The sequence below is a fragment of the Podarcis melisellensis genome, assembly GCF_964234715.1.
Source record: "Podarcis melisellensis genome assembly, chromosome: 15".
Lineage (NCBI taxonomy): Eukaryota > Metazoa > Chordata > Lepidosauria > Squamata > Lacertidae > Podarcis > Podarcis melisellensis.
In genome coordinates this window covers 36,659,874-36,681,285 of record NC_138532.1, presented here as the reverse complement: position 1 = coordinate 36,681,285, position 21,412 = coordinate 36,659,874, and the positions used below count along the sequence as shown (strand labels likewise).

Here is a 21,412-nt window from a genome sequence, read left to right as displayed (position 1 = left end):
AGACGACTGCTGAGGGGAAATCTTTGGGGCCCTTCCTCTCTCCACATTTTCGCACCAGGTAAACTTCTTCCTTTTGCAACCCCAAAGGTTTTACTACTAGTAAATCATAGGGACCTTTCCCTCTCCCCCCCCCGTCCCCCACTGTAGTGAACCAGTCCTGTGGAGATGTCCTGGAATGGCAGAAGACTGGGGAGGTGGAGATGGATGGTCCTGAGGAAGCTCCCAGCGGGTTCGGGGATGGAGATCCAGAATGGTCCCCTCCCAAGATGTTGGCTGTCTCAAGCCTAAAGCCTCCTTCTATGGAGGAACCTGAGAGTAGATCTGACGCTGAGATGGTTCTGACTCGGCTAGCGCGGAGATACCAGCCTTGGCGCAAGCACAGCTCCCAAATCCAGCGCACTCAATGGAGTGACGAATGACTTGCCCAGGGCTCCGTCTGGGTCCTGTGCAGTTAGCTGTGGGAGCAAGGTGCAGGGTGTGTGCGTCACCCTGTTGGATCGATGCCTTTTCTAGCGCTTAGCCATGTATCTTAAAGGTAAAGGGACCCCTGACCATTAGGTCCAGTGGTGGCCCACTCTGGGGTTGCGGCGCTCATCTCGCTTTACTGGCCGAGGGAGCCGGCGTGCAGCTTCTGGGTCTTGTGGCCAGCATGACTAAGCCACTTTCTGGTGAACCAGAGCAGCGCACGGAAATGCCGTTTACCTTCCTGCCAGAGCGGTACCTATTTATCTACTTAACTTTGACGTGCTTTCGAACTGCTAGGTTGGCAGGAGCAGGGACCGAGCAATGGGAGCTTACCCCGTCGCGGGGAATCGAACCCCCCCCCTTGCATTCCCTCTAAAAACTAGGTGCGTCTTATGGTCAGGTGTGTCTTATGGAGCGAAAAATACGGTAAATAATAAAATTAGTATTTCAATATTATTAAATAGTAACAGGTCTTTGACCCCCCTCACAACACCAGACCAATACACCTCTGTTTGTCTCCCTCTCCCCCTCTTTCTACATATATTTTTATTTCTCAAACTTGAGATTGCAGCTCCTGCAGGCAGCAGGCCGCAGTCGTTCGGGGTCCAGGGTAGGAGGGGAGAGCAAGTAGGACAGAGAAAGGGCCGACCACTTCCTGAGGCACCGCTGGAGGAAGAGATCGCCCCCATTTCAGTACAGCAGGCAAGACAAGCCCCTTGCTCCTCCTTTCAGGGTTTGGTAACTGGTTGCGACTGCCTAAGGAGCAAAGTCCAAAGAGCATCAGCCGGCCAGGCCGTGCCAGAATTGTGTAAGGGCAAGGGGGAGGCGGCATTTAAGCCGCTCAAGTAGGAGGTGGCATGGCCAAAAGGCTTCTTGAAATGTGAAAGGTGTGTGAAACATTTCCTGGCCTTGGAGGGATCCTTCAGCTTCTAGCCTCGGGATGAGTTTGCACCCATCTTTCTTGCTTCAGCAAATTCAGATTTGCTGCTAGATTCTAAGGGGCCCCATGAGCACTATACATTTAAAGCAGTATCACAGAAATACAATTCCCAGACTTCCCTGGGAAGAGGGTTTGACCACTACACCACTCTCTGAGAGGTACAGGAGGTCTCCTGAGAACTCTCAGCACCTCTCAGTTCCCAGGATTTTTGGGGGAAGCCATGGCTGCTTAAAGTGGTACCATACTGCTTTAGGGTATAGTTCAGATGGTGGCCTAGGTCAGAAATTTTCCTGCGGGAATCTTCCTTTTGAAGTTTTTCTTTTGGCTTTCAGACCACCTTGGGATGCTTCCACATTTCTGTTGTTTGGGGAAGGGTTTTGAAGCCCAATCTGTTTCTGCTTTGAGTCTTTATTCCTTGTTGGGGGATTTGTGGCCCTCCCAGGATGGTTCTGTACTTTTCTCTCTCATCATCCCATTTCAATAAACCTTCTTAAAAAAATTATCATCCCCGTTGGTATCTGCCCAGGATCCGAGTGGCTTTTACACCATGTATGGTTGTTTTAAGCTGTTTTTATATTTACAGTCGGGTTTTGTTTTGATATAGAAAAATTGGGGCGGTTGGCTTTTGCTGCCCAACTCTCCTAAGCCCATGATCGGTCAGAGATGAATGGATAGAGGCAGGATGCAGTGAAAGCAAGGCAGTTCTTTATTTTTCTGTGGCGACAGAGATCCCTCCCCTCCCCTCCTAGCAAGGAGGCAAGAGAGACCCAGAACCAAGAAGACACATCTCTTTTAAGGGTTTGCATTTTGGCGTGGAGAAGGAGGACATCCGCTCTACAAAATTGCATCACACATAAAGTGGGGTTACTGTGGCTCAAGCAGGCCAAGGTGTGATATTCCTGAGGATTTAGAAAGTCAGGATGCCTGAGACATCCCTCAATGCAGAGCATCTGGGCAAACAATGGTTCATAGATATAGGAGAGGAATCCCTTCATGAACTTCCCCTGATTGCTGTCTGCCTATATGGCAAGGGGGATTAAGGAGGTAGAGGAAATATTTAGATTCTTTAGGAGAGCCAAGATGGCTTTTGGATTGCTCTCCTGTACTATCTTAGACATGTGGTTTATATACCTATGTATGTGTGTTTGGGACGCGGGTGGCGCTGTGGGTTAAACCACAGGGCCTAGGACTTCTCGATCAGAAGGTTGGCGGTTTGAATCCCCGTGACTGGGTGAGCTCCCGTTGCTCGGTCCCTGCTCCTGCCCACCTAGCAGTTCGAAAGCACATCAAAGTGCAAGTAGATAAATAGGTACCGCTCCGGCGGGAAGGTAAACGGCGTTTCTGGTTCTCCAGAAGCGGCTTAGTCATGCTGGCCACATGACCCGGAAGCTGTACGCCGGCTCCCTCGGCCAATAAAGCGAGATGAGTGCCGCAACCCCAGAGTCGGTCACGACTGGACCTAATGGTCAGGGGTCCCTTTACCTTTACCTTTATGTGTGTTTACCTTGTGCAATTATCAACATTTATTCTATATTTGAGACCTTAGAATCCCTATAACAGTTGATTAAAAATCGTTTTTATACATGCAATTGTTTTTAGATCTGTAACCTTCATATATGTCATGATGTTGTAAATTGTTTCGAGATGCCTCCAGGGGAAGCGATTTGTTAATGAAAATAGATAATAATAAACCATAAATTAGCTAGTCTGGGTGGGACTGATGGGAGAGGGTTTTTTTTGGTGGGGGGGCAGGGGTTCCACACACCCTGTAGCCGAGACTGTCTTGCTGACCCTGAAGGATAAAGCAAAAGTGTGTTCCTGGCAGGAGATGGTGAATAATTATGTTTCAGAAGCCCTGAAATCCAAACCTCAAAGAAGTTTCCAAATATATATGTAGGTATATGTATAAATCTAAAGTCATGTGCACCCATCACCTCTGGCCACTTGTCCTCTGCCCCTCGTCTCACAAGTTTGCTGGTTCCAGGCTGAGAAAGCAGTAAAAGTGATAACAGGTTTCAGCTGAAAGCAGTTCCACTGGATTTTGAAATCGGAGAACTAGAAAAGCTAGTCTTGCTGGATACCTGCCAAGGCCAGGTGTAGAAAGCAACAAGGCACAGGTTGGAACAATCTCTTGGATGGGCCACTTTAGAACTCGTGTTAATTTATATGCAGATCCACCTCTGAGTGTTTGTGTACCTCGATTGCTGCATGTTCAGCAGGGGTACGAGAGCTTCTGTGTTTGCTCATGCGTTCCAATGGACGCAGAGTCAAACTCATATCCTGACACCTGCGTTCGAATTCCACCTCTGTTTGCATGGCTACCCTTTCCCCAACCCCACAGAAAAGTGGCCTGTTTCTCTTTGCTGTGGGCACATTGATCTGGGGAGGGACAGCTCTTCAAAGTCTTCCCAAGCTGGATGTGGAATTTTGGGTTCAGAAAAGGGCATTCCAAATCATAGAATCGTAAGAGTTAGAAGGGACCACGAAGGAATCTCTTGCCCAATGTGGAGATTGAACCCAGGACCTTGAGATTAACAGTCTCCTTCTCTACCGACTGAGCTATCTCAGAGATTGACTGGATGGAGCACCTTCCTGTCAAGTAAAGGTTAAAGCATTTGGGGGGCTTTTTAATGAGGTGGGGGTGATGACTACTGTGGGGGCAGACCTTGTCCTGGATATTCCATTCCATATCCCATCATTCCCAGTCTTTGCTCAACAGTCGAGCATTCTGTGGCTATCAATCCTCATTGTGTTGTTTTTAAATTCCTTCTTTCTTTCTTTCCCTGTTGTTTAGCAATTGCAGTGTGCTAGATGCTAAAGTAACTTTTTTGAAACTTATGGGCTCTGAATTCTCATACATTAAAATATCTTATCTTTTTTCTGCAATAAACAGACACTTATGTTCTCTCTCTGAGCTTCTCCCCATATTTCTCGCGGCTTCCTTCATTCCTGCATATGGACTTGGTTCTTCTTTCCCAAATGCCTGGTCAGAACCTTTTCCCATGTTCCTGTTGCTTTATTCCGCTGGGGAAAGCAAAACCCCTTTACTTCATGTTTCATCCTGCTCAACTTCCGTGCAGGCTGCTGGGTTGCAACCTAAGAACATGAGACAAGCCCCGCTGGATCAGGCTGACAGCTCATCTGGTCCAGCAATCCTGTTCTCACAGCGACAGACCCACGAGCAGGACCCAGCACTCTCCCCTCCTGCTGTTTCCAGCAACTGGTATTCAGAATCACTACTGCCTCCGGTGGTGGAGGCCAAGTATTGCCTCCATCGCTGCAAGTAGACATTGATAACTTTCTTCACGAATCTGTCCAGTCCTCTTTGAAAGCCATCCAAGTTGGCAGCCCTCGCTCTGGGAAGGAGTTCCACAGTTTACGTGCAGCATGAAGAAGTTCAGAATGGTCCAGCAGACCTCTGATGGTTTGTGGTTTTCCAGTGAAGCTTGGTCCATTTGTTTGAATGGGGGCACTTGCCCCACCACCAACTTCATTCTGCCTTCAACCAGGTCCCCACCCCCTTGCCTGTCTTTTTACACCCAGTGAAGACGGTGGCATAGCCTGTCCCCTTCCTCCCCCTTCATCTTGGTGTTGCCCCTTGCAGACTTGCCAGGAGAATGGAGTCATGGGAGAAATATTCAGCTCCACCTACTGGTTCTACCTACTGTTCGGTCTCCCTATAGGCCTCAATGGTCACCAGCCACCATTAAATTAGCCAGTCCTTCAATTTATGAACAAATCAGTTTGTATAAGGTGCTCTTTGACTCTGTTGTTCTGTCTGAATTTCTCCTCGTCGCGACTGACTGTGGGTTTTTGTTTTTTGCTTTCGACTGCATCTCTCTCTCTCTCTCACACACACACACACGCCCTTTGACACCCTGAAAAACGTAATAATAAAAACCTGCTTAAAATTCCAGCATGCTGTTCTCAAGACCTGTGAAAGTAACTGTGTGGGAAGTGAGAAAACCTCACTTGCCCCCAAAAGCTGATGTTTTAGTCAGCTTCGCTGCTCGTGCAAAGCACACCCCACCGTCCTCTGTTTGGAGTCTCGGGTCTGCCTTGTGTGAACAGAATGTGGTGCGGTGTGAGCAATGGGAATCCAAGTGGTGCAGCAGAGACTCTCTAACTCAGTGCAACTCACCTCCCTATATTCCTGTGCGGTGTAAGCCAAAGGGAGCCAGCAAGCAGCTGCCTTGTAAGGACAGATGAGGCTTTTATGTGTCCCGGGCTCAGAGCTGAGTCCAATATCTTGGCCCTAGAGGTGAGAAATGCAAACAGTTTACCGTTCTGTTATCTGCACTGGAGGTTTGTGTCTGAGTGGGAATAGGGTTGTAAGAAGGGCGTCATTTTCCATTCCGCCCTGTGCTCAATGCTTCCGGCGCCGTCTCCATTCCGCTGCAGTCCGTCTTCTGCCCGAAACCCACGCTGCTCACCTCACTGTCCACTATGGCGAAATGGCATAACTTGCGCCGTTAATTCTGTAAACGTTATACCGTTCCAACCCATTCATTCCAATACAAAGGAAACACAAAGCAAATGAGGATGGAAAGGAGCAGGGGACCTCAATCAATTGTGTATCATTTGTGAACTGAAAGCATCAGCATTGTGAATACCAGGGCAGGTTGATTTTGCGGATATGGGATGTATAAGCAAATGCTGTCCGTTTCAGCTCCTGTTTCCATTTTCCAGATCTCTGGGTGAGGAGCTGGTGGCTGGCCAGAGGTCCCAGCCAGCCTGGGACCAATCAGGGATCATAGAACTGTAGAGTTGGGAAGGGACCACAAGGGCCATCTAGTCCAACCCCCTGCAATGCAGGAATCGGGGGGGGGCATTCAGCCGAAAGAGCAGGAGGACTCTCAAGATAACTTCCTAGGAATTTGGGTTGGCTTTGATGACGACTTGATAAGCTCAGTGACCTACCGAGCTTTGAGAAACCCTGGTCTGTGTTGTAAGTTATCTAAAGGTAAAGGGACCCCTGACCATTAGGTCCAGTCGTGACCGACTCTGGGGTTGCGGCGCACATCTCGCTTTACTGGCCGAGGGAGCCGGCGTACAGCTTCCGGGTCATGTGGCCAGCATGCCTAAGCCGCTTCTGGTGAACCAGAGGAGCACACGGAAACGCGTTTACCTTCCCGCTGGAGTGGTGCCTATTGATCTACTTGCACTTTGACGTGCTTTCAAACTGCTAGGTTGGCAGGAGGAGGGACCGAGCAACGGGAGCTCACCCCGTCGCGGGGATTCGAACCGCCGACCTTCTGATCGGCAAGTCCTAGGCTCTGGTTTAACCCACATGCGTCCCTTGTAGATGCACATAATTCAGCCACTGTGTTGGAGAAAAACGTCCTGGATTTGATCATAGCCCAGGTGGGAATGCCCTGTACTCCATGCTGAGCTACATTACAAACACACACACTATGCAATGTGCGATACGAAAGAACATGATGAGATCCCTACTGGCTTTCAAGCCAGTTTCTCATCAGGTCCAGCAGTCTAGAATCCTAAAATTGCAGAGTTAGGAGGGTCCCCGAGGCTTCATCTGGTCCTGCCCCCCGCAACGCAGGGATCTCAACTATAGCATCCGCACTCAACTAGATCCCCCCAAGGGAAGCCTGTAAGCAGAACCTGAGAGCACAGCAGCGCGCTCTCCACCTTTTGATTCCTGGCAAGTAGCATTCAGGGCCATGAATTCCCCTGGCAGCGCAGGTAGAACACAGCCGTCCTGGCTTAGTAGCTGCTGATATTCTCCAAGAATTGAACTAATCTTTCTTTCTTATTTTTAAAATCCCACCTTGCTGGGCATCACTGCCTCTTGTGGGAGCAAAATCCATCCTTTCGCTGTGTACTAGGTGAAGAAGGTACCACTCTTCCTTTCTCCTGAATCTCCCAGGCTTGTAACAGACTTGCAAAAATATTCCCAGAAAAGTTATAGGGAGCAGCAGCCTTCGCCTTAAAAAAAAGGAAGAGAGTAAAAAAAAAAATAGAGGGAGAATAGGAGCGCCTGCCCACTGAATGGAAATCTTTCCAGGGCAGACCTGATGTACGTGGTTTTTTAGACGTTATCGCAGCTGCAGAGATGACATCGCTTAGCAGGGACAACCTGCGAGGCTCTGTATGTGTGTGTGTGAATGATCTATTCTAAATATGAAGGCGAAATCAGATTTTGTGGCCCTTTCCCATGGAACCGGTGCCGCTCCCACCACGTTGCTGAATCAGCGGGAAATATCGGGTCATTTCAAATGTTGTCTTAGCTGAGTCAGCCTTCTCCATCGCTGATAAGCACTATTTACACGTCTGGGATAACATTTGCAAGGCTTCATAGATTTGACAAGACTGAAAGGAGGGGTGTGTGTGTGTAAAAGGTATTGTGTTTCGCTCTTCTCCTTATTCATCCGCTGTGGGGCAATGACAGGAGAGAGGACTGTTTCCTTTCTTCCCTGCTGGGGGGCTGCCCAGAGGCATCTGATTGGCCACTGGAGGAAACAGGATGTTTGGACTTCAGGGATGTTGGGGGAGCTAAGTTTTGGCCTGCACTTTTTAAAGAGAGCAGGCTAGATTTGCAGTTCTTGGGCTGATATTATGTGGATTGGAACAGTGTTAGCCTTTGGCTTTCACCCTTCTCCAGATTTTTCAATACAGTTCTGGGCTCAAAAAATTGCATTGGTTTAAATGCATCCAAACCCCCCCCCCCCCAATTATTTTAGAATAAAATGCATATGGAAATACACGTTGTGAAATGTGCCCAGAAATGTCCATGCAGGGGCCAGGGGGGGCGAGACATTAAAAATACAAATATTGTGCATTAAAAGGAATCCACAGGTTGCTACAGCAAAGGAATGAACTGGACGTTTGAATGCATATGTCTGGAAGTGGCCCAGTCCACTTTCAGCCTTCTTATTGGCTAGATCAGTCTCCCCCAAATTGGTTCCTTCCAGATACTCTGTGTTCAAGGCTCTTGCTTCAGTTTCCTGGCACCTCTAGTTAAATGTATTAGGTAGCAGGAATTATAAGAAGGCGTTGCTTTCTGTTCCTGTATTTGCTGCCTGCAGCACGGTTGCCATTCCACTGCAGTTCATCCACTGCCAAAAACTGCATGAGTCATCTGCTGTAGGAAAATCACATAATTTGTGCAATTATGTACGTTTCATTGCCCTTACGGCCATTCCGCTGCTTGTAGTTTGGTGCTAAGGAAACACAATGCAAATACGAAAAAGAATGTTATTGGTTATGCTTGTGAACTGAAAGCAACAACAGCAAATTTCAATCATGTTTGCTGGATCAGTATTCTGTCCTGGATATGAAATGAATAAGTGAACATCGGCCGGAGCCTGTGACAGGTGGAACCAAATAATAGTAGCTTTGCCCTTATCTTGTTGAGTTCTGTGTGGATTAAGGAGGGCAGAAGTGGATAGCTAGTGTGTGTCCCCCAGCCCAGCCCCCACACTAGACTGGGCTGGTTGTAAATAAGAAGGCACTCAGGAGGGGGTTGGTTAAGGCAGACCAAGATTGACAGGGCAGTGCCCTAATGAACCAGCCCCCCTTGCAGTCAAAAATACCTTCCTTTGGGGCAAGTGAAACTATTTTTCTTAAAAGAAACTGCCCCACTAAAAGAACTTGTAAGAAAAGAGCCTGATCATTTTATCCCTCTTGCTTGAGAAGCTGTAAGTTCTGCCAAATCATTTACCTGTGGGAGAAATGGGAAGCAGGGCTTATTTCAGTAGCTTTGCTGAAGAACCAGCTCCATTAAGTGCTATTATCTTTTGAGATTCCTGCATTGCGCTGGGCTCGATTAGATGACCCTCGGAGACCCCTCCCAACTCTACAATTCTGTGATTCTAGAATTGCCTCCTTCTACTGAGTTGTTTCTACGCCCGCTGGTCCTTATAAGAACTACTGTTTAAGAGCTGGTGCCCGAGCTTGCGTTTTTCCTCTTCCCTCCCTGTCCTCTTTCCTTGCGTGCTATGCATTTCAGGTCATAAGCATGCAGGTAGGGGCTGTCCTTTTTAAAACGGGCAGCATGTAAGCCACCCTGGGAGTCCTTTCAGCCGAAGAGCCAGGTGCAAATGCTAATGACAATAATAACTACGTGTATTAATGGGTTACCGGTTAGATGTTTCCTGGTGCCGTTTGTGATCCTTTTCCCTCCTCTCCCTTGGCAGGTGAAACTTGTCCGTTATATTGGCACCCAGCTTCAGTGCAAGTTGAATGTCCCCCTGAATGACAGGACAGTGGAGCTGAACAGTTACCCGCGCTTCAGCGACTGGCTGTATCTCGTCAACGTGAGGAAAGACGTCGTTCAGGTAAGGTGGTGGGAACGTACGTCTGAGCTTCCTGGTCAGGATAATGGAGCCGTTTCGTTGTCTAAAATTCTCTCTGCGTCAGTGGCGTAGCGTGGGGGGTGCAGGGGGGGCCGGCCGCACCGGGCGCAACATCTGGGGTTAGAGGGTTAGGGGGCGCAAATCCACGGGTTCAAGGGTGCAAATTACTTGCCTTGCCCCAGGTGCTGACAACCCACGCTACACCACTGCTCTGCGTACCCTTGAATTTATTTATTTATTTTAAAATTAATGGTAGGCCTGTGGCCTGGGTACAGGTAGCGGCTGTTTTAGTCGCAGCCAGTAATGTGCCTCACTGCATGTAACACCAAACCCAGAAGTGACCTGAAAATGTCACGGAAGGGGACGGGGCCAGAACCGTGTCTTTGCAGACTTTTTCAGTGGTGTTTGAAATATATATACAATTTTACTTAAAGGTGTGATGCCTTGGAACGTAACACCCCCCCCCTAAATTGGGAGCCGCCTGTATTTTAAAAGATTTCCCCCCGTATTGGATAAATGTACACTGTACTACTTTGTGTGTTTAGTTAGAAGTAAGGCCCGTGTCTGCCCTATGCATTTAAAGCAGTATCATACTGCTTTAAGAGTCATTGCTTCCCCCAGGGAATCCTGGGAACTGTAGTTAAGGGAGCCGAGAGTGGTTAGAAGACCCGTATCCCCCCTCAAAAGAACCTACAGTTCCCAGAATTCCCTGGGAAGAAGTCTTGATTGTTAAACCACTCTGGCATTTAGAGCATTGTGAGGGGAATTACAGCTTCTGTGGGAACAAAATAAAATAAATAAAATTAAATTAAAAAATTCCTTCCAGTAGCACCTTAGACACCAACTAAGTTAGTTATTGGTATGAGCTTTCATGTGCATGCGCACTACTTTTATTTATTTTATTTTGTTTCGACTACGGCAGACCAACACGGCTACCTACCTGTAACTAGCTTCTGTGGGCTACGCCAGCTTTTCATGCCCCCCCCCGCAACACTTTCCCTCCGCTTCTCTCCTCTTCTGCAGTCAGACAGAATCTCCGCTGATGGAGATGATTCTCCCTAATATCTGCTTTGAAAACGGCCTCTGCACATGCTTGGGAGTTCTTGCTTTTCTCCAGCTAGTTTGAGCTGAAAGAGGAGACCCACCCAGTTCGTGACATTCCTCACTTAGCTCACCCAATCCACAGGCACTTTGGTTTATGAACTTAAGTTTTGTTCAGTCTTCTTTGATGCGGTGAATGAATTGTGACGTTATTGGTTTCCTATGAAAGCCCTGGAACAGGCTTGGAAATATTTTTTTGACCCAGCTCTGTCTAAAGGACGTTTTCTTTGTATCTGTCACCCTGAAGGCGTAAGACCTAACCATTGCATGCCGCTGCCACTTGCAACTTCCAAATTCCACCAGAGGGCTGAGATTTTTGCACGTAGATTTTCTCACTTATCATTGAACATGGCAGAACTTCTCTCTCTCTCTCTCTCTTTGCAGAGCTCTTTGGGCTTACTGCAAAAGCGAAATGTCTGTGTATATGTGAAATTCTTTAGATTAACCTTATCTTGAAGCTGCAGCAGGGATGATGTCACTTCCTTATCTCATGTGTCCTCCAACACGTCAGTCACGATTTTAATTCATTTTGTTACAGGGAGAACTAGAAAGCATGAGTAATGTTTTGGCCACCCAGGGATTCGATGGTCTCTCACAGTGATTTCCAGCTCTTAGGTGCTCCCTGCACTATGCATGTAAAACAGCCTTAAACAGTCATGGCTTCCCCCAGAGAATCCTGGGAACTGTAGTTTAAAGGTGCAAGAGAATTGGTAAAGGTAAAGGGACCCCTGACCATGAGGTCCAGTCACGCCAACTCTGGGGATGTGGCGCTCATCTCGCTTTACTGGCCAAGGGAGCCGGTGTACAGCTTCTGGGTCTTGTGGCCAGCATGACTAAGCCACTTTCTGGTGAACCAGAGCAGCGCATGGAAACGCCGTTTACCTTCCCGCTGGAGTGGTACCTATTTATCTACTTGCACTTTGACGTGCTTTCGAACTGCTAGGTTGGCAGGAGCAGGGACTGAGCAACGGGAGCTCACCCTATCACAGGGATTCTAACCCCCGACCTTCTGATCGGCAAGTCCTAGGCTCTGTGGTTTAACCCACAGCGCCACCCGTGTCCCTAAGAGAATTCTTAGGAGACCTCAATTCCCCTCACAGAGCTACAGTACCCAGAATTCCCTGGGAAGAGGGATTGACTATTAAACTGAGCTGGTGAGGGATTAGGGGTCTCTTCACAGTTCTCAGAACAAACTACAGTCCCCAGAATTCTTTGGGAGAAGCCATGATACTTCCTTAAATGAGTAGAGCATAGGTACCAACTCCCTGGGGCCCTGGGTGCCAGAGCACCCACAAAATTCCCCATGAAGGGTCCAGGTACCCCCAAATTTTGGTGCCAGGGCCATGCACACTGCGTGGCACCCACAACCCTAGGTGCCCACGGTTGCAGGGCCAAGTTGGCACTCCTGGCAGACAGAGCCTTAATTTGAAATTTGTCTGCGTGCCGAGTCTCAGGCCTGTTTTGAAGCTTGTGCCCTAAAACCCTTGTTCAAAATTCGTCACCGCCCGGTTGCAGCAGAATTGAAGCAATTTGCAGAGATTTTGGAGGGCTTTCTTTTTCATTGTGCGCAAGTTCCGTGGTCAAACTGTGGCAGGGAAAAACCATTCCTGGGGCTATAGTTAAACCCAGTTTGAGGAACCTTTTCCTGGCCGATGGGATGAGTTCCGCTTCCCAGCTTTCCCACAGCCTGATGGAACGAGGCAGCCTAATGGAATGCCTGCCTGTTACTTCGATTTAATTCCAGAAGGCTTCATAATGATATTTTAAAGGGCAATTCTTCCAAACTAGGGGGATGTTAACACCATGAAGGAAGACGGACACCTTTATCAATGTCAATTTCAGTGTTTGGGGTTGAGGGGGCTTGGTCAATATGCCCTAAGTGTGGGGTTGGGTTGGGGTGGGGAGATGTTGCCAAAGTTGTCGCTGCCTATGTGCTTTCTCTGCTCAAGGCAGCTGGAGGCTTGTGTTCCTCCTTCTTTTTGTTATCACAACAGAGAAACGAGGGGTGCTGTGTCACCTTCCCTCTGGTGGCGTGTGAGCTTTGGCAGTTGCTGGTGGGGGGGCGGCCCTCATTCTGCAATACTTGGGCCAGTAGTTTTCCATAGGGTTTGTCTGAAGTGGGTGAGTGTATCTCAGCTGTGATGTTGATGTAACACAGCATTGGGGGTTTCTAGAATTACTTAAGCCCCAAAACGAAAAATCCCCACCCCTAGAGTGTTTGTCAGTTTCACCAGAGATTTCAGTTCACTGCAATTGCAGAATGCAGAGGGAAAACACCGGTTCTGCGATGTCCAAGATGTTATCTCCCCTGCTTTGTCATTGCAGTTGTTTAAAATACAGTGGTACCTCGGGTTAAGTACTTAATTCGTTCCGGAGGTCCGTTCTCAACCTGAAACTGGTCTTAACCTGAGGTACCACTTTAGCTAATGGGGCATCCTGCTGCCGCTGTGCCGCCGGAGCACGATTTCTGTTCTCATCCTGAAGCAAAGTTCTTAAACTGAAGTACTGTTTCTGGGTTAGTGGAGTCTGTAACCTGAAGCGTATGTAACCTGAGGTACCACTGTAGTGGGAAGCAGGCCCAGCACAGGTGTTATATGCAAGGGGGTGAGATATTTAGCAAAAACAACAATAGTTGCAGCGTGAAGAGTTTCTGTTCAGGTGCCAGCCAACCCACTAGCTGTGCTCCATTCCGTTTCCCCTCTTCGTTTTCTCTTTCTGAATGTCGGCATTTCATGGTCACTCTGCCTGCGCAGCCATTGTGGTTCTCTCCCCCCCCCCCCCGTCTTCTGCCCAAGCTTTATGGTACTTCTGCAAACTTCAACTAGAAAAAGCTCTATCTAGCCTTGTCCTTTGGGTCTAAGTTTCTCCTTGCGGTGAGCCCTTTTTCTTTTCGGCAAGCATTAAAAAAGTGGCTTGTCCACCCGCATCCTGAAGTGGTACAGTCTCACCTTTGGACTGTACCACCTTAATCTGCTGCATGGATACATCCAGGCTGAGGCAGTTCTCACACATAAGCATGCTTTGAACGAATGTTTGTGGTGGGGCATGGGGTCGTGGGCATGGGGTCCTTTTAAGGTTTATAATTAATATATATGATCTAGTATTTACCGAAATGTAAATACAGAGGAAATGGGTAATCAAATGGTGTCCTCTACTATTGAAACTCACCCTATCTATTTATCCAGGCATGATTTTTTTAAACCCGCACTTTTATAAATATATCTAGTCTATTCCCTTCTCTGGACCCCCCAAAAACACTTTAGGTATTATGTTGCCAGATATTTTGGTCTGAGAAGGGGGCTGTTAACACAGACATCAAACAAGCCCCTATTTTTAAAATCTCGGAAAACGTCGTAGGATCTGAACTCCCCTCCACCTTCCGAACACAAACAAGCAGCAGGTCTCTCCCCACCGCCCACCTCCTCTCAGCCGATTTGCTCCCCTCCTTCTCTGCCAAATCCCAAAAATAAATCTGGCAGGCACTGGGGAGGCTGGAAAGCCCCAGGACCACCCCCCTTTTCAGAAATAGCCTGCCGGCTACAATTTAAAATATCTGCTGACTCCACCACATCGGGCAGAGAGAGGCTTGCCTTTTGCTGGGCTGGCTGGCTTTCCCCCTCCCCGATCTAGTCTGGTATTAATCTTGGGAAAACTCCAGTTTGTGGCTTGTTGATTATTATTTTTTTTAAACTCCCTTTTCATTTTTTGCTGCTGCTGCTAATTTGAAAATTCGAAAGCCTATGGTGGATTTTTTTTGTAAACAAAACAAAACAAGGCAAATGACAGCTTGTAAAATTCTGTAGTTTGGGGGGGTGGCGTGAAGAGATTACAGTGCGGTAACAATGCAGTGCTTGTGGAATTGGGCCACAGCAAGAAGTCCTGAAGACCTGAACGGGAGCCAGCCAGTCACGCTGCGGAGCGTGAGAGGCCTCGCCTGTCCCGAGACGGCGGTTCCTGAGGTGAGTTCAGAGAGTGTCTGCTGTGGTTTCTGCTACTGAAATCCGTATGTTTCTTTAAAAATAAATAAATACCACCTGGAGGAAAGAGGGAATGGTAGAGTGAGCTGGATGTGTGGAAGTGTGGAGGCTGTTAGGAGAAGAGGTGGCTGTTTGAACTCAGGGGCTACAAAGAACCGATCTACCCATTTCGCAGGAGGAAGCGGCAAGGTAGAATGAGGAAGGAGACGATTGGGCAACGTTAAGACTCTGGACTTAGTGGTCTCAACTGAGAGGGGTCCCCCCCCTTTCCCATACCCCTCCAACATTCCTCAGATGAAAATAGGGACATTTCTCATTCCCGCCCCCTGCCAATTGATCCTCCTCAGCCCCTTAATTTTGCCCCTCGCCGCAGGGCATTTCCACTATCACTATACCAACGGGGCACAGCCCTTGAGCAAACACCTCCATCCTGATTTTATTTCATGCTTTGGTAGGTTTGCAAACAGAAAAGCACTCACCAACAAATAAGTCTTAGGAAGGAGCAAGATTAGACGCTAACACACAAAGGCTTTCTTTTTTTAAACAAAAACAAACCCCTAGACTCCTTGCGCTCTTCTCTTCTCCCCCTTTCTTCCCACCCAGAGAGGCCCTGCCCTCCACCTGCCCCTCAAAGCCTCGCAGCCGAACCTCTCTTCCTGCTTGCCCGTCCTCCAGCAGCCGCTATGAACAGCCCTCATCCTGCTCCCCGAGCTCAGCTGCAGCGCTGGCAGGGGAAATGGGGATGTTCTGGGATCAAATCAGAAGCCGGAATGGCTTTCGTAATTCTGGGACCGTCCCTGGAAAAGGGGAAACTTGGAGGGTATGCCCTCTTGTTTTGTTAGATGTTTAGTACATTACGTGACTGACTTTGCTCTGCTAATTTTGTGAGGACCCCCCAAAGTCCAGCCTCAGTATAGACTATACCATGGGTAGGCAACCTAAGGCCCGGGGGCCGGATCCGGCCCAATCGCCTTCTAACTCTGGCCCGCGGACAGTCTGGGAATCAGCGTGTTTTTACATGAGTAGAATGTGTCCTTTTATTTAAAATGCACCTCCAGGTTATTTGTGGGGCCTTGCCTGGGGTTTTTACATGAGTAGAATGTGTGCTTTTACAGTGGTACCTCAGGTGACATACACTTCAGGATACATACACTTCAGGTTACAGACTCCGCTAATCCAGAAATAGTGCTTCAGGTTAAGAACTTTGCTTCAGGATGAGAACAGAAATCGGGCTCCAGAGGCGCGGCAGCAGCAGGAGGCCCCATTAGCTAAAGTGGTGCTTCAGGTTAAGAACAGTTTCAGGTTAAGTACAGACCTCCAGAACGGATTAAGTACTTAACCTGAGGTACCACTGTATTTAAAATGCATCTCCAGGTTATTTGTGGGGCCTGCCTGGTGTTTTTACATGAGTAGAATGTGTGCCTTTATTTAAAATGCATCTCTGGCTTATTTGTGAGGCATAGGAATTTGTTCATTTCCCCCCCCCCAAAAAAAAATAGTCTGCCCCCCCCAAGGTCTGAGGGACAGTGGACCGGCCCACTGCTGAAAATGTTTGCTGACCCCTGGACTATACTGAGCTAGATGGACCAGTGGTCTGGCTCCATATAAGGCACTTTCCTATATTCCCTTCTGTGGCTGGTTCCACCTGGGCTCTCTGGATTAGAGCTCCAGAATGGTGCTGATCACAGGGAGATCTGCCTTCAATATGCCACTTGAACGAAAAAACCCCCGAACCTCTGAGCAGTTAACAGAAATGTAAAATGCTTACTGTAAACATCTTTAAACGCTAGCTGGATTAGAATAATCAGAGCAAATTATTTATATGTACCTGTTTAAAGCAAAATAAAAGTTTTTTTAAAAAAAAGAATAATCAGAGCAGAGAAAGTTTAATAAAGTAAGAAGGAAGGTGAAAAGAAAAAGGGGTAAAGGAGCATTTTGGATATGCTTGTTGAATAGGAGAAATTTTAATGGACCACGGAAGGTGGGGAAAGGGAAGTCGCGGATAATGAGATGGTTTCAATAATTGTGTATTCGCTGCAAAATTGAAAACGATGAACAGAATGTTTTTAAAAAATCGAAAATTCTTGGTGGACGAAAATTTAAAAGCAAGTCTACCAGAGCATCCTACGAAAGTATGGTTAAAATCCATGGTAGCTAAAAAAAGAGATGAAGCACATGTCGGCCTTCCGTGTGTCTGGATCACCTTGCCTGTGCAAAAACGTTCTCGGCAGGTGCTGAAATAGTGCAGCAAAGGTGCTTGCTTCGTGTCAGCAGGCAGGGAAGTCCAACTTGCATACGGTGCCGCGCTAAAATATGGGTTGTTTCCAAGCGCAGGGCGAGTATTTTGAGGCACCTTTAACGGGGCCAGTCATGCAGATTGGAGCAGTCAAGTGGGCCCAGAATTGTAGGATCAGAAGGGACCACAAGGATCACCTGTCTAGTCCAACCCCCCACAATGCAGGAATCCTTTGGCGATCCTGCAAGTTAACTTTGCCTTAAGCTGTTAAGGGCTATGCATTCTAATCGTAGCAGCTTCAACACCAGGGTGCTGAGTGGCAGGTGGGCAGCCATGCTCGTTGCATCCTCCAAACCTGAGCTCGCGGTTGTATTTTTCCCAAGTGTTAAGCCAAGAGCAGGCCTCTCTTTCTGTCCTGGATAGTGGAGAGGCAGGTGGATAAAACCACCAGTGGCTATTAGACACAACTGCAATGGTTCTGCCTCCGCTGTTGAAGGTAGTACAGGCGTAAACCCCGCCCTTTATGTGCGATTGCCTTGCGCGCAACGTGCGGTGCTGGGAAATGAGTAAATAAATAGAATCAGACCAGGACAGGGGTCAGCAAACTTTTTCAGCAGGGGGCCGGTCCACTGTCTCTCAGATCTTGTGGGGGGCCAGACTACCGGTATATTTTGGAAAAAAATAATGAATGAATTCCTATGCCCCACAAATAACCCAGAGATGCATTTTAAATAAAAGCACACATTCTACTCATGTAAAAACACGCTGATTCCCGGACTGTCTGCGGGCTGGATTTAGAAGGCGATTGGGCTGGATCCGGCCCCCGGGCCTTAGTATGCCTACCCTTGGACCAGGAAATGGCGGGAAAGAGCCGGAGATTCCTTGTGGCTTGGAAGGAGTTCTGAATACTAGTTCCTGTAAATCACAAGCAGGGACAGCGCTGCTGTGCTCCGGTCCTGTTTTCAGGCTTCCCATAGGAGAGGCATTTATTTATTAAATTTATATACTGCTTTTTCATCTAAAGAGCTCAAGGCGGTGTGCAGGGTTCTTCTCCCCCACCCCATATTTTACTCTCACAACAACCCTGTGTGGTAGGCTAGCCCCAAGAGACCGTGACTGGCTTACGGTCACCCATTCAGCTTGACGGCTGGGCGAGGATTCAGACCATGGTTTCCCAGGTCCTTAGCCTGACACTCTAAACCAGTGTTTCCCAAAACTTGGGTCTCCAGCTGTTTTTGGACTACAATTCTCATCATCCCTGACCGCTAGTCCTGCTAGCTAGGGATGATGGGAGTTGTAGTCCAAAAGCAACCCAAGTTTGGGAAGCCCTGCTCTAAGCCATTACCCTACACTGGCATCTGGCTGAGAACAGGATGCTAGGTGGGCTTTTGGCCTGATCCTGCTCTCAATGTTCTTAAATAACGAAGAAAGCACTGCCAGGAACAAAACACCTTCCCTTTGGCAGTTTTCTCCTCCCTCAAATCCCTTCCTTCCCCTGCCTGTGTATGCATATTTGCGTGTGTGTGAGAGCGATGACAGATCTCAAACCAGTTTTTAGCAAGCTGCCTGGTTTCCAAGGCGTGCCTGAGCTGGCCCCGCTCTCTCCTAGCAGGGGTTCTCGTCAATCAAGTTTCCGTCTGTAGAGTTTGATTGCTGGGAGAGGCTGGGTGCGTTTTGTGGGGAGATCCTGACCCCGCAAAGAGACTCAGGTGGCCGGAGGGAATGTTTGAACAGGCTCCTGCTTTTCCTAGCTGGCTGTGAGTGCACCTTTAAAATGTGTGGATCGGTATACAAGTGCCATTTTCTGCACAACTTTGCTCTCTCTCTCTCGCTCGCTCTCTGCCTCCCCAGCCTCCTTGTATTTCTGCTTGTGGATTTGAGACTGCGCTGACGCAGTCCTGGTTTATTTCCCTCTTGTTTTGTTTTGTTTGTGGTGTTTGCGCTTCAGATCTAGCAAAAAGCCCCCCCCCCCTTTCTTCTTCTGAAAAAAACGTTCATGTGAAGACTGGCTTGTACTAGTGGGGGGAATCTATCCATTGCACAGGGGGGGTAGGGCTGGGCCAATCATGTCTTTTGGATCACGTGAAATAAGGGGGCCTCTGAGCTAGTTCAGAAAGTCTTCTGCCTGCTGCCCTAGCAACTGCAGCCTTTCTGCATTTCTGAGCTTAGCAGGGGAAAGGTTGATGCTTAAAGTATGACTCCCAGGAAGGGGTTGAACCTAAGGATTTCTCTCTTTTTTTTGTAACTAAGCATTGGTGCGCCTGTGTCTTGCAAGGAGGAGGGTATTTTTCTGTTGGGGTTGCGGAATCGGAGATAGGAGTAGGAGCAGCAGAAGTAAAATAAAAATGAATCCTGTTCTTTGGGCTGGCTTCATAGCCAAATAGGTCCTCCTCACCCTCCGGATGTCCCCGGATTTACAGAAGCTGTCTCAGTTTCTGATTTGAAACTGAGAATGCCCCGCTTTTCCTTAGGACATCCCTGGAGGAAGGGCATTCTGGGAGGCACAACCACAAAGAAGACCCCGCTTTCTTGTTGCTGCTAGATAACGCTCTCCAGGTCATGGAATTATACTGACAAGGCGTCCTCAAAAGATCTTGATGGTCTACTGCAGGCACCCCCAAACTTGGCCCTCCAGATGTTTTGGGACTACAACTCCCATCATCCCTAACAGGACCAGTCAGCAGGGGTGATGGGAATTGTAGTCCCAAAACATCTGGAGGGCAGAGTTTGGGGATGCCTGGTCTGCTGGGTCTGGGTGGAGTGTTACGCTTTAGGAAACCTGGTCCCAAGCTGTTCTGTGCGTTGTATGTTAACCACACCTTGAAGACGACTCTTGTCGTTGAGAGGCAGCCAGTCCAGTACCTTTGGCACTAATGTAATACAGTGGTACCTCGAGTTACAAACGCCTCAAGTTACAAGCACTTCAGGTTACAACCTCTGCTAACCTGGAAGAGTTAGCTGGAGTTGAGAACTTTGCCCCAGGAAGAGAACGGAAATTGTGTGCCAGCGGCGCAGTGGCAGCAAGAGGCCCCATTAGCGAAAGCACACCTCTAGTTAAGAACAGTTTCAGGTTAAGAACGAACCTCCGGAATGAATTAAGTTTGTAACTAGGGGTACCACTGTACATGGACAGTCAGATCTTCCCGTTAGTAACCCAGCCACTGAATTCTTCACCAGTTTCATCCTCTGCACCAACCTCAAGGGCAGACCTCCACAAAGTGGGCTACAGTAATCCAACCGTGAGGTTACTGGGGCATGAATCACAGTGGCTAAAATGCCGCTATCCAGAAAAGGGTGCTGTTGGTGCACCGACTGCTCTGGTAATCGGTTACTTGAAGCTAGGAGCACCCTCAAATGACGTACCTGTCTCCTTCAGGGGAAGGGCAAACCTGTTCCGAACAGGCAAGCTTCCCAATTCTTGGGAACCCCTCACAGTGTCTGCCTTATTGAGTAATTGCATTAACTTTGTGTGTGCTGGTGTTGTGCATCTTTCCTGATGCTGATGGTGGGGACCTATGGGTCTCCAGATGTTGCATCATTCGCCTCTGATCATTGGCCATGCTAATGGGAGTTAAGTGCAGTCACACCTGGAGGGCTGCTGGCCCCCCCCGCCTAAACACTTTAAAGTCTAGCAAGCTAAAGGGATAGTCCTTCCTGGAAGCCCATTCATAGAGCAGCTGCAAGGGCAAGCTAAGCGCTCACCTGATTTTCCCTTGGGGTTGAACGTGGGACCATCTTCAGACACAGCAGATGCTCTCCCACTGAGTCACTATTTATTCAAAATAAATAGACTTCAGTTGACACATTAAGCAGCCTCTCTACTTTCTTGTGTTTACAAGAAAGTCCAGCCGTGGGCTTTTTTTTTAAAAAAAAAGGGGAAATGAACACCCAGGGAGGCTGCAGTTTGCAGCCTGCTGATGAGATTATTTGTAGGCTATGAAAAATCCTCAAAATACCTCCTGAACTTCTTCAAATTCAAGGTAAGCACCACGAAACTCCACCCCCCCCAATGAGAATTCTTTTATAATTCTCTTTATCCTTTTGACCATTTTTCAGATGCAATTTCTTTTCTTGGTGATTGATGGAGAGAACAGTTGGGGGGAAAACCGGAGGAGAAATTTTCGGTACAATGCTAGTCTGAGCGTGGGATCCTCCTGGCTAGGTTTGACAGACTCCACATGGCAAGGAAAGAGGCAATTACTTTCCTGAGCATGCTGAGATGCTTTTGTTTTATTTTTTACTTGGAGGCGGTATGCCAGCCCCCTCTCCCTGTAGGCTAGACCTCACCATTGTGGAGGGTTATTGAAGGCAATACATGCTACTCAGTGCATGCTTAAAACTATGGAACTCTCTCCTGCAGTGATGGGCACCAACTTAG

The 21,412-nt window shown here is 48.1% G+C and overlaps 1 protein-coding gene across 1 annotated transcript in view; it reads left to right on the top strand.

Annotated features, from left to right (window-relative positions):
- The window catches only part of KSR1 (kinase suppressor of ras 1), a 107,180-nt gene that overhangs the window by 50,598 nt on the left and 35,170 nt on the right, over positions 1-21,412 (top strand). Inside the window, 1 exon segment of the mRNA XM_081890772.1 lies at positions 9,562-9,702. Coding sequence (XP_081746898.1) covers positions 9,562-9,702 — 141 coding nt within the window.